Consider the following 14,770-nt stretch of genomic DNA (forward strand, 5'->3'; position numbering starts at 1 on the left):
ACCCTGATCTAGTGGCAGATCTGTGTCCACCTTATTTGCTCATGTGATGATTTTAAATGAATAGATCTAGATCTAAACTGTTCTTGCTATTATTTCAATTGAATAATGTACACCCTGATCTGGTGGAAAGTCTGGATCTACACTATTTGTTCTAGTTATAATTTCAAGTGAATAAAAGTACACCCTGATCTAGTGGAAGTTCTTGATCTTCAGTATTATTTCAAGTGAATAGTGTACACCCTGATCTACTGTTTGCAACATATGATAGCTCAGTGCTTAGCATGCTGGATTCATGACCAAAAGGATGTGGGTTTGAATCCTGCCAACAGGGCAGCCTGGGTTGGGGGGGGGGGGCTACCTTGGTGTGTCCTTGTGCAAGTCACTTGCCTCCAATTGCCTTGACACTAAATAACCTACTTGTGTTGCTGTGCCATAAAACACCAGATCAAATCATCTACTGTTTGTAGTTGAATGCCTATTATATGGGTAAATATGGTATATACTACAGTGACTATAGATCATGTCTTATAAAGATGCCTAGCTCAATCATCAGCACAAAATCAATCATTTAGAAGAATATTATCAACTTTTATATCATAATGATCTCTAGAACAATATAATGAAATTTTATACCATAATGATCTCTTGCACAATATCATCAATTTTGATATCATAATGACCTCTAGAAGAATACCATCAACTCTGATATAATGACCTCATGAAGAATATCATCAACTGTGATACCACAATGAATCCAAGATGAATATCATCAACTTTGATATCAAAATGACCTCCATAACAATATCATTAACTCTGATGTCATAATGACCTCAAGAAGAATATCATCTACTTTAATATCACGACATCTATAAAAAAATATCAACTTTGATATCATAATGAACCCAAGCATTATATCATCAACTTTGATATCACAACGACCTCTAGAACATCAACTTTGATATATTAATGAACTCGAGAAGAATACCATCAACTCTGATATAAAAATAAACCCAAGAACAATATGATCAACTCTGATATCACAATAAACTCATGAAGAATATCATCAACTTTGATAACAAAATGATCTCTAAATATCATCAAGCTCTCGCAAATGGCAAAGTATTTCTCTGAGATCCTAAATGTAGCTAAAACTGTTAAGTACAAAATTAATTCAGCAGAATTACTGCAACTGTAATGTCACAATACATTATATAATAATCATATTTATTAGTGCAAATACTGCATACCATAATGTGATATAATACATAGCAGCATCATTAATTATTGTGACAAAACATACCAAACTTGTGCTCCAGAGACAAAACGTATGAAGCTTGTTGAATAAGGAAATATTTAATTCACTGCAAGCAGTTCATGGCATGGTATGCATTATTTAACTTGTGTCATAAATTATCAAATAAGATCCTGTGTTGAAACTGTCAACTGTCACTGAAGAAACTTACATCCATGAGAAGTTTCTCCAGATTGTCAGAGAGCTCATAAAAGTAACCACTAGTGATGAGCTTCTCTTGGGATTTCTGCAGACAGTCCCGTGCTAGCTCCACAACCTGGTGGTGAAGGAAGCGCGTAACAGCATCTGAGTCCATCCCTGACTGTAGTGACCTATTCTGCTCTATAAAATGCTGCAGCTTCTCCTCCATTTGGGCTGTGGCCTAACAAAAAGCATCAAAGTGGACAAGTTAAAAAAAAATATGGTCATGTATGAAAAATAGTACAGTCATGAAATGCTTGCCATTAAAGTCTAGTCATTCTGATCTGACCCTATTTTCACCAAGTTCTTATAATTTAAGTCGATACATAATGCATTTGAATAGTTTGACTTAAATTTCATCTAATTAAATAGCTGGATTCTACTGATGATTTAGGTCCAGGTTTTTGTTTGTGAAATCCAGTCCTCCTTGTTCAGCTATCACTTTTATCACGATGCATGAGCATTAAATTATGGTTAATTCTATCAACCTGACAATCCAGATTATCTGACATTGTCAAGGCTAGAACGGGACTCAGATTCATGGAAATGAAGATTAACAAAGCATTTGATGGCACAAATGGATTTACACACCTTGTATACCCTAATCTAAATATTTATGTAAACAAAACTTGGACTGGCAGAATCTTGGTGGTTAACTAATAGGCACAAGTGTCAAATACTTTTCACACCTCACTCAAATCCATATGAAAAGGTCAGTGATAATGGCTGGATACTAATGACAATTTACATTAGTTCTGTTATGTATATTTGATTTAATTTAATTGTTTGTTTGTTAGTTTTATTTTTTTATATTCCATTACATGATATTGTATAGTAACTTTATGTACTGCATTTGACATTGTCCAGAAATTCAGTTCAGTTCTGTTTGACCTGACAATTTTTTTATGAACAACTAATAACAGAAACACTGTATCTAGTTTGTGAACTTGATTCAGAACCTGTGATAGTTTTACTAAACAACTTTTTTTAATTATATTTTTAAATTCCTTATCAGAGTAAGAATTATTATGTTAAGTCAAGGCCATACCTGGACAACATGATATTTATCACGTAACAAACTTCCATTTCTAGAAGGTTGATCCCCATCAGGGAATCTGTTTTGCATCTTAGACTTATTACTGATGTAGTGAGAAAGAATAGTCATTCGTGCCTTAACACTTGAGACATCCAGGTGTTTTATGCTGTGTCCAGTTTGGGCGAATTATTTTATTTTCTTTTAATTATTTTGAAGAAAAGTGATTCTTTTCCGTGGAAATACTAGTACTCTAAATTAATTCTTGGACAAGGACATTTATAAAAATTTAAACAGAATTAAAAAATTGGAATAATATTTTCTGTGATTCTACAAGAGACTGTTGACACTGCAGCACTTCACTGACTATTAATTACATCATCATCTTCCATTTCAGATTTCATCGGGATTTGACCTCTTTCAGGACTTTTTATTACTGGGACTTCTATTTTTTAATTCTTGGATTATTTTTGGATTTGATTCATAAAACCATAAGTTCTTTTTTCTCATCTTTCACTTGATATTCTAGGGAAATAAATTATTTGTTAAATTTTACAAAGCTTGTTGTCTTCACATTTTTCTGTTACTTTTTGTAATAGCCTAGACTCTTAACAGTTATGAGTTCAAGACTCGGTTCTGATTTTCTTGTTTATTACATTCTCCAATTTCCATACCTTTATTTTCCTATTTCTGCGAACAATAATCAATGTACATATTTAACAATTGCACAAACAATGTGTTTTTCTCCCTACATGAGTTGTATTTTCTGCATACATTTTATCTGAACCCTGAATTTCATTTTAATTTAGTCATGGACTCACTATTGTTATTAAATAATTGCATCTTTTAAACTAATGTCTCTGTGTGACAAATCACTCCTGACCTGATAGAATTTCCAGTTAAACATACCATGTGCTTATGCTCAGAGTTTTGACTAAAGGTAACACCAAGGTTATGCCCTTCCTTTACATTACAAACCTATGTGCTAATCTACATCTTCGCCAGCCAAGGTTCCGATATGTCACAGCTATTATCTACACCTTGGCAGATGCATCAGATATTTCAGTGATTTGTCCTTGCAACATCTATAGGATTTCAAGAGTATTTTCCCTTAGCATGTAATGCCAACTAACCAACAGTGTGTACCAGCAGTGCATTGTATGTTGGCTAAAAATGGTGGAGGCAATTGACTTCAAAAGGATCCTTGGCAAATTTAACATTGAAAGTATGACTATATACCAGGGAGAAGGGATTACAGGTGTATTTGATTGAAATGATGTATTTTTACAAACAATGCAACGGTAGTAGAAAATTGCTCATTTATTAGTCTATCCCAGCTGTGTGCTCCCCTGTCTTGATCATGTAGGAACAGTATTCAATTTTAACTTACCCAAAGCACAGAAATATGTGATTGATTTACCAAGGTGTAGATGGGTTAACATATCTGAATCTTGGCTAATGAAGATGTCTAATATGTAGCTATAGTACATATAAATAAGCCTGTGTAAACATGTGTCATGGATGGTTCAGTTTAAATTCACAGTATGTAACCTCTTTAAAATAATAAATACAATTTCTTAACATGTTATAAATTACAGTACAGCCTCTCTTAACCAGCCAGCAACGTGGTAGGTGGCTGCAAAAGGCAGTCAACCAACTTGAAAAATTTCATGAAAGGTAAAACTAGAGACTGATTGTATATGACAGGTGTTTGTTTAAATGATGTTGCTGTAATTGGAAGCTGAACTGTATCATTTACCTTTGGGAACCTTTCCTTGTAGACACTGTTCATCATGATGATCTCTGTGTCACCTCCCCCAGGGGATCGCCCTGGGCTACTGCAATGACAGAAAATGGAAAATAAATGCATCAGATGAATAGAATTTTGCTTCAGATATTTGTTATTGTTAAGAGATGAAATGTAAAAGCAAAAATTTCAAAATAATCACATCTTCTTACCAGTAAGTCATGTTTGTACAAATGACTGTTGTCTTTTTTAAAATCTTTTCACATCAACAGGAATTTGCACATACAGTACAAAACTTCAGTAAAAATGGATGATAGAAAAAGTAAAATTAAAACTTGTTTTAGTAAGTATATGTTATACACTGAACACTATGTGTCTAACTATTCTAGCCTAATGTCAGAGAATCCTCCCTCCTGAACTGCAGTTCTGTTATGGCTCTCACACAGCCTGTGATATGATTGGTTGCCATCTACTACCACACAATATATGCAATGCTTAACTTGACAGCAGACAACTGTCATATTACAAATGAGACAATGCAAATAACATAATTAAGTTCCAGTGTTATGAATGAAAATTAAATTATTAACAAGGATGTAGCTAATATAATGAAGTAAAAGAAAAGATTTTTTTTTGATTCAGAGTCTTATTACTACATGATGAACAAAATGTATACAGACAATGAAAAGTCAGATATTTATCACATTTCTAATTCCAATTATCTAATGCCAGTAAAAAAAAATATTACAGCCACATGATCAACAAAAACTGCTTCAATTCCATCTAAATTCAATAATGTGCTTGCTCTATGCCATTGCATGTTTGACTCCCAACAACAGCTGGTGTCTCACTGGGTTGCACCTCAAATACTGTATAAAAAGCTGCCATGAGAGTGTTCTAATAGTTGTTAGAACTTGCCATGAACTTGACACTAAAAAAAAAAAAAGAAAAAAAGTTTGAACTTTTTTTTTCCAATACCCAATTGCTTTGATGGAGAATATTAGACCTTGAAAATTATTAGTAGTTTAATGAGCATGATGAACTTTCAGCAACAATGTCACTAACTGACCAGAAACAATCTGGAAACTTTTAGACAAATTTCATGCACAATTTAAGCTGTGTAACTTGTGTCTGTATATCAAGGCAACAATGGTTTTGTTAAAATAATGTGAGAATTGTTCAGATTATAAAGTACCAACAAAAAACTCGCATGCAAGGGAAATAATATTGGATTAATATAAAGAAAGCCATGCTTATCAAAGAATCAGCTAATGGAAAGATGATTATTCTTTAAAGATACATCATCAAACACATGTGTGTATCTGTATCTGTATGAATATATATTTATAAGAAATTCTTTAGTCCCTATATTTGCTGGACATGTCAGGAAGATCAGAGTTTTGACTGGCACATACTCAAAGCAACTGGACATAGGTGTAAGGAATTTTCGAAACAATTGCTGCAGGATCTGTACTAGATACATTATGACAGTCCCTCTTAATACATGCTTTGTGTCAAGGCATCTGCAGGATACCTTTAGAACCAAATATGTGAAATATACAACCATAACAAACTTTCATGATCATCTTCCAAGATTTTTTTAGGGACCTGATTAAATATAGCTTCCCTGTCCAGAAATGTTCATTAATTATTTGTTACAATTTCCAGGCATTGAGTCAGCTTCCTGTCAATTATTATGATTTAAAAACAGTAGAGTGGAATAAAATAATATTGATGGGTGAAATTCTATAGTTTAGTTTTCTGAAAGAAAGAATTATTTGCATAACTAATTAGTTCCAGAGAAACAAATTAATCATGAAAAGATAATACTAACACTAAAGCAGAAGCAAATCCAAAAGCACCAATGACACACATTTTCTGGTAATTAAACAATTAGGTATATCAATGTTTTCTTTTTCCACATTCTGTTAATCGTCTATGAGCTATGCTAATTTTTGGGTAAAAAATGTTCAATAAGTGCCACCAGAATTTCGGTATCCCTGAGCCTGGATTTTGATCCCTCATGGAACAATATCTTATGTGAAACACTGAAATAATCAGTCTGACCTTGCTGAAATGGAAAGGTCCAAAATGTTTTATAATCACTTTTAAAAATCTCAGATTTCAAATCAAGATGTCAATAAACTAAATATAATATTGTTTATTTATTTACTGACATGCAACAAGTATGTTGGTGAGATCAAAAGTAAATTTCAAGTTAAAATATAAGAACACCTAAGTGACATCCACAAAATGAAGGATATCTCCATTTTGTAAAACAAATAGTGTTTAATAACCGATAGTAGAAAATTATTTTATCTGACCTAGAATTTTTTAGTTGCATCATCAAGCATAAAATAAAGATTATGTTTGGAAAAATCAATAGTACACTCCAAAACTCAAACAGGAATAAACGCATATGTTTAAATGGGAGTCCAGACATAATATCTTATTTAAGTTTATTCCCCCATCCCCATTTATATCTTTTGCTGCAATTCTATGGTCTCTCTGAGGAGTCACATTCTTCCTTTAACTGACCTTGCATTGGAGGTCACATACTATGTCACTCTTTCATAGCTTTATATTTTAAATGACCGTCCACTATGCCATTTGTGAAGTGTGGCATCCACATCACAAATCTCGAAAGGCAAAATTTTAAATGACCTACTGTTGAGCTATATGTGAAGTGTGGCATCCATACCACCAATCTCTGGAGTGGCATAAATTTTAAATGAACTACCATTGTGCCCTTATATGAAGTGTGGCATAAACACCACCAATCTCTGGAGTGGCATAAATTTTAAATGAACTACCATTGTGCCATTATGTGAAGTGTGGCATAAACACCACCAATCTCTGGTGTGGCATAAATTTTAAATGAACTACCATTGTGCCATTATGTGAAGTGTGGCATAAACACCACCAATATTTTGGAGTGGCATAAATATTGTCTACACTGCCAGATGTACCAAAGGAAGACCTGAACAAATATTTTGAAAATCACCGATGGAAATCTGATGGATGCATCCACTAATAGAAAACAAACTTCTGATAATGGAGACCAAAGTCAAGTTGCCCTGGATTTGGAAACTGTCTCTAAAATGAGAAATATAGTAAATCCATTCCTCTCTCCTCTAATTGTATTTGATATTCAGATTATGATGCAATCAGCCTGTCTCATCAAGGAATCATGGAATTTTATTTGGGGACGTGTCATACCCAACAAGGAATTTTATTTGGAGACGTGTCATACCCAACAAGGAATTTTATTTGGGGTCTTATCATACCCAACAAGGAATTTTATTTGGGGACTTATCATACCCAACAAGGAATTTTATTTGGGGACTTATCATACCCAACAAGGAATTTTATTTGGGGACTTATCATACCCAACAAGGAAATTTATTTGGGAAGGTGTCATACCCAACAAGGAATTTTATTTGGGGACTTATCATTCCCAACAAGGAATTTTATTTGGGGACTTATCATACCCAACAAGGAAATTTATCTGGGGAGGTGTCGTACCCAACAAGGAATTTTATTTGGTGACTTATCATACCCAACAAGGAATTTTATTTGGGGTCTTATCATACCCAACAAGGAATTTTATTTGGGGACTTATCATACCCAACAAGGAATTGGACCTCATTACCTATTGAGAATACATCATATTCTGCCAGCTCCACCCCTGACCAGATTTAGAAATCTGACACCCTTTCATTAATCCTGTGGATAACCTTATGATTCCACTTGGGTTGTATCAACAATACAATATATAAGTTGATGTTTAAGCTACAATAAACTTATATAATACCATAGCAATATGAATGCTTTATAATACACCAAATGCACACTGGCAATATAACAAACAGGACCCTCACTGTCTAGGCATATAGATATGTATACACCAAATGCACACTGGCAATATAACAAACAGGACCCTCACTGTCTAGGCATACAGATATGCATACACCATGTGCACACTGGCAATATAACAAACAGGACCCTCACTGTCTAGGCATATAGATATGTATACACCAAATGCACACTGGCAATATAACAAACAGGACCCTCACTGTCTAGGCATATAGATATGCATACACCAAATGCACACTGGCAATATAACAAACAGGCAGAAACAACGAGATTTTTGAAACAAACTAGCACAGAAAATAATCTGTAACCAAAATGTTATCATTTGAATGAGATATAAGGAATTTATGGAAAGGGCATGGAAAGAGACATTATATATGGAATGCGCATGGTAAGAGACATTATTTATGGAAAGGGCATGGAAAGAGACATTATTTATGGAAAGGGCATGGAAAGAGACATTATTTGTGGAAAAGGGCATGGAAAGAGACATTATTTTATGGAACTGGCACAGAAAGTCACATTATGTTATGGAAAGAGACATTATTTGATGGAATGGGCATGGAAAGAGACATTATTTGATGGAATGGGCATGGAAAGAGACATTATTTATGGAAAGGGCATGGAAAGAGACATTATTTGTGGAAAAGGGCATGGAAAGAGACATTACTGTATGGAATTGGCACAGAAAGTCACATTATGTTATGGAAAGAGACATTATTTGTTGGAACGGGCATGGAAAGAGACATTATTTGATGGAATGGGCATGGAAAGAGACATTATTTGATGGAATGGGCATGGAAAGAGACATTATTTGATGGAATGGGCATGGAAAGAGACATTATATTATGGCATAACTTTATCTAATATGTTTTGAATACTTTTGGTACATGTCTTGTTAACTTACTGTCACCAAGATACCACTAGAATATGTCAGTCTAAATTTAAATGTCCATCTTTGAATATTATTCCATTTGCATACATGTATATACAAAGATATGTTTAGAAGCTAAAGAAAAAGACAAAACAAAACAGAAATTGGTGTAAGATATATGCACTTCTTACTTCCATGTTAGCCAGGAAAGACTGTAAACAATAAAATAAATGGACAGATTGAACTACAGAATTTATGTAAGAATTATTTTTAAATTGGACCCCCCCCCCAACAAATGGTAAGAAAATGTCTGCAGATGCAAACACTACTTGCATGCCTATATTTTCTAACCCGTATATGTCTGCCCCCATTTTCTAAGCGATGCCTATTTGCCCGATTTCCTGACCCATAAATGTCTGCCCCCATTTTCTGTTGCCTATTTGGCCCCACCATTTTCTAACCCATGCCTGGTTGACTCAGTTTTAATCCATGTCTGTCTGCCCACATTTCCTAACTCTGCAGTTTGCCCACATTTATTAACCCATGCCTGGTTGACCCAATTCTAATCCATGCCTATTCACCCACATTTTCTAACCCTGCCTGTCTGCCCACATTTCATAACCAATGCAATATTTATAATACAGTAAATTATAGACTTTTTTCTTTAGGAGATGCAATTCAATATTTTCTTGCTGATTATGTACTTCTTAACACTTATTATTTTCAGAAGTAAAAGTATAAAATTCAAGTAGTTGTTAATTAGAAAACTTGACATTTCTAATATTTTCCTTGCATATGAGGCCAAGAAAAAGATGTGTGCTCCCTATTACAATGGTTTTAAAATCAGTGTCGGATGTGGATTTTCTTTTACCCTGGGGGAAAAAAGTGCTAGGTTTGGCCTCCCACCCCCACCCCCATCCCGTACAGTCGGTCAACCTGAAACACACATAATTTTCTTTTGGTCATACCAAATTTCAATTGATTTCATGTAACTATTTTTTTTCAGTTTCTTATTTCTTCTGCAGGCTAACACTTACACATAGAAAATGACAATTTCAGATCCTCAACCACTGCCACATAAGATGAGGCAGTGATGTTACAGATACCACACCACTGCCACATTGGGTGAAGCAGTGACATAAGAGATGAACTTAGAAGATTCCATGCAATTATTTTTTTTAATTAATTCCATGACTTTGTCACTTGTTTCTAGAAATATGCTGCACAAAATGTATATATGCAAATTTACAGGAAAATGAGAAGAGTCATACAGTAAAATGACCTAGAAACTGAATCAGCACAACTTTGTGAATTTGGAGTATACTCTAAAGATGGCTCCCATTCAGCTTTCAGATCTTTAGTTCTCACTCTTTGAGAAGCATTGTACAAGATTAAATTTCAGTGTAACAATCTGAAAAATAAGAAGGTGCTTGTGACCATGACAATGATATCAAGGTCATTAATTTTAGTAACAGGAAGTTTAGGGTGACAGCTGTACGTTTATGTATCACAAGTTAACTGGTCTTATATATATAAAAATATGACACAACAAAACATACTTTAAGAGTCTGGTTACAAATGACAGATGGATGACCCTAAAATTGGTTTCAAGATTGACAGCAGAACAATCCTATGTACACATGCATTTCCTTGGTTACAGTCTTACCTTAAGCTCCGTGACCTTGGCCTCATCAGTGGAATTGGTGACTTCCGCCCCTCATCATCTGCAACTGGGGACTCTGTAAAATGTTTTGACAGCATCCCTAATTCCTCTGCAGTCGGTTGATTTGGCAAATGGTGAAGTCGTTCCTGGGATGAGTATTGAGACTGCTCGAATAAGAAAACGAAAACGTGATGTTCATGTACTTATAACTTTTTTGTACGATCCCTGGCCATTGTTTGTCATTGTTTAAATGATGCCAGAATATACAGATAAGGTTTAGATGAAGGGTCACATCTTGAACTATGCATGCAAAAGGCTTTTAAAAAACTTCACACAAATCCTTAACATTGTCAACGACACTACTGACACTGAATCAAACAGCTGATACCTTTGTTTTGCTATCTGTGACATCAGACATGGCAAAAACAGAAATCCTATTATAAGCTACTGGAAATAGAATAACTTGGGTAGAAATGATTAAAAAGGATGAAAAAGTATCAAATTGTACAAAAGAGGAAAGAAAGAACCAAGTTCTGGGACTTCACAGGTAGAGTACTTCTTATTATAAATACCGTCCATGGAAGCCATGTTATATACTCCCTTATAGTGAGACCACCTTATATAAGAAACATAATGCATATACTTTATTGTAAGAACCAGATCCAATAATCGGAAATTCTCGACATATATAGAAAATTCTCATTGGCAAACTTGTCATTGTTTGACAGAATGAAAGGCTAGCTGATAACAACTTACCGAGACACTGGAACTTCCAGGAGTGTTGGTTCCATATCCTGATGAAGGAAGTGATGCAAGAGACCATCGGCGCCCATCACATCTAAAACAGAAGGATCAAGTTTCAAATTAAGTATGAACTTTTACTGAAGGTAACTGGTCTCAGCCATTCCCCGACATTGCTAAATATTAATGTACACACTTGCTTTGAGTCCAAGTGCTATCTGCAAAGACCCAGTTCAGCCATCACTGTGTTGATCTGTTGTTGTTGTTGTAGGGTTTAACGCCATTTTTCAGCACACGATAGGCTATACATTGTGGCCAGTATTAATGGTGGAGGAAGAACCCGGGAAAACCCCGGAAAGAACCACCGACCTACGAGAAGCTACTGGCAAGCTTTCTCACATACCCACATTGGCTGAATCTGAGACTCGAACCCATGCAGACAGAGGTGAGATGGCAGTGATCCATAACGGAGAATGCTATAGACCACTCAGCCACTCGGGGTCCCTCACTGAGTTGATACAGTTTGTTAGAAGTAATCAGTATAACAAACAACAAAAGACCCAAATCTGCCTGTGCATTAACAGAGTCTAAAGTATATTCAATATCTATAAAGCATAAGTTAAACAGTGCTGTAACTTCAAAACTGGGGGAATGTGTTGAAAATTAAAACTTATTAATACACCAATACACACTAATACACCAATATGCACTAATACACCAATACAAACTAATACACCATCCATCACAGGAACCTAAGGGTTATCAATAAAAATTGGTGACAACAAAAATGTAATTTTATTTTGCAAAACCAAGAAAATAAAAACGTTCTGCTGAATCTTGTAACTCATCATTTTTGCAGTTATGGACTCGCACAAAAAATTATTACATGTACTGGAATGCACAAAGACATTAAGACTGGCATGCACAAAACATTATTACATGTACTGGAATACACAAAGATATTAACACTGGCATGCACAAAAACATTACCTGTACTGACACGCACAAAGACACTAACACATCTACACTGGCATTAACACTGGCATGCATAAAAATACATTAACAATGACATGCATAAAAATACATTAACACTGGCATGCACAAAAAAACAATAATGCTAGCATGAACAAAAAAACATATTAACGCTTGGCATGCACAAAATTAACATGGCATGCACAACAACATTACCACTGGCATGCACAACAACATTAACACTGACATGCACAACAACATTAACACTTGGCATGCACAACAACATTACCACTGGCATGCACAACAACATTAACACTAGCATGCACAACATTAACAATGGCATGCACATCAATATTAACACTTGACATGCACAACAACATTAACACTTGGGATGCACAACAACATTAACACTAGGCATGCAAAACAATATTAACACTTGGCATGCACAACAACATTAACACTTTGTTTGCAAAACAACATTAACACTTGACATACACAACATTAACACTTGACATGCACAACAACATTAACACTTGACATGCACAACAACATTAACACTTGACATGCACAACAACATTAACACTTGAGATGCACAACATTAACACTTGGCATGCACAACAACATTCACACTGCCATGCACAACAACATTAACACTTGGCATGCACAACAACATTCACACTGCCATGCACAACAACATTAACACTTGACATGCACAACAACATTAACACTTGACATGCACAATAACATTAACACTTGACATACACAACAACATTAACACTTGACATGCACAACAACATTAACATTTGACATACACAACAACATTAACACTTGACATGCACAACAACATTAACACTTGACATGCACAACAACATTAACGCTTGACATGCACAACAACATTAACACTTGACATGCACAACAACATTAACACTTGACATGCACAACAACATTAACACTTGACATACACAACAACATTAACACTTGACATGCACAACAACATTAACACTTGACATACACAACAACATTAATACTTGACATGCACAACAACATTAACACTTGGCATGCACAACAACATTAACACTTGGCATGCACAACATTAACATTGGCATGCACAACATCATTAACACTTGACATGCACAACAACATTAACATTTGAGATGCACAACATTAACACTTGGCATGCACAACATTAACACTTGGCATGCACAACAACATTCACACTGCCATGCACAAAAATATAAACACTGGCATGCAGAAAAACATTAACAATGGCATGCACAATAACATTAACACTTGACATGCACAATAACATTAACACTTGACATGCACAATAACATTAACACTGGCATGCAAAAATACATTAACACTGACATGCAAAACAACATTAACACTGGCATAAACAATTAATGTTAACATTGCATTAACAACAGCATCACTAAGCCATGCACTTTTCTTCTGAAAAAGGATGACACAATAAATGAAATCAAAGAGTCTTTTAAGTGAAGTTTATCTAGTTTTGTTCATTCATTATTTCTAAAGTCAACAATAAAAAACACGGGCAATACACTAAATCACCAACAAAACACTGGAGCCAGGGTGGATCAGTACCACAAATAATACAAAACTTTCAATATTGTTAAAATAATGAAAAATACTTCTGTTTAAGAGGAGAGGCCAAACAGGAACTTTCAATCAAACCAAGTATAAACTTTAGACCTACTGTAATCATAATATTTCAGTTGAATGCATATTTAGTGATATTATCAATGAATTTCACATGAGAGTAGCAACTGATGTTGAAAATGTGTAATTTTTAACATCTTTGATGCAAACACTTGCTGCCAGTTCCGCTGGAAACATGACTACAATATCTCACCGCACTTACACTGGTGAGACAAAACTTTAACATCGTTACTGCCAATGCCACAGAAATGTGACTATAATGTCTCACCATGCATGCAGTGTGACAAAACTTTCAGTATTGTTGCTACCAATCCCAATGTGACAACAATATCTCACCATACTTACAAAGATGAGACAAACTTGTGGGAGTGGCTGACATGTGAGGGTTGACTGCATTATGTCTCACACTTGCAAACATGAATGACTTCAGTCCACATATATTTAGGAGACATAACTTATTTTATTTTTTTATAAATTATCTGTCAAGTATCATTCATGTATAACATTCATTTTTAAATTCTGGATTGTTCAGCATTTATTTCTGGCAATTGCTCAACTAAAAATGGCTATTACAAGTGCACTGATTTTAAATTCCCAGGTAGGCAAAAAGTGCGCCATCATTATTATGTCTGACAATACGAGCAGTTTGTATATTTACCCATGCAAGATAAATTATACAATTATGATCAAGCACT

At 34.7% G+C, this 14,770-nt stretch overlaps 1 protein-coding gene across 3 annotated transcripts in view; it reads right to left on the bottom strand.

Moving 5' to 3' along the window:
- LOC149807158 (microtubule-associated serine/threonine-protein kinase 2-like) overlaps positions 1-14,770 on the bottom strand; it is a 346,090-nt gene that overhangs the window by 69,337 nt on the left and 261,983 nt on the right. For all 3 annotated transcript variants that reach the window (XM_089962846.1, XM_089962854.1, XM_089962861.1), the window contains 4 exons: positions 11,439-11,520; positions 10,686-10,846; positions 4,285-4,363; positions 1,464-1,673 (listed from right to left, as the gene is read on the bottom strand). In XM_089962846.1, coding sequence (XP_089818972.1) covers positions 1,464-1,673; positions 4,285-4,363; positions 10,686-10,846; positions 11,439-11,520 — 532 coding nt within the window. The remainder of the gene's footprint in view (positions 1-1,463; positions 1,674-4,284; positions 4,364-10,685; positions 10,847-11,438; positions 11,521-14,770) is intronic.

The sequence above is a fragment of the Sinohyriopsis cumingii genome, chromosome 1 (genome assembly GCF_028554795.1).
Source record: "Sinohyriopsis cumingii isolate HCF-2022 chromosome 1, ASM2855479v2, whole genome shotgun sequence".
Taxonomy (NCBI): Eukaryota; Metazoa; Mollusca; class Bivalvia; order Unionida; family Unionidae; genus Sinohyriopsis; species Sinohyriopsis cumingii.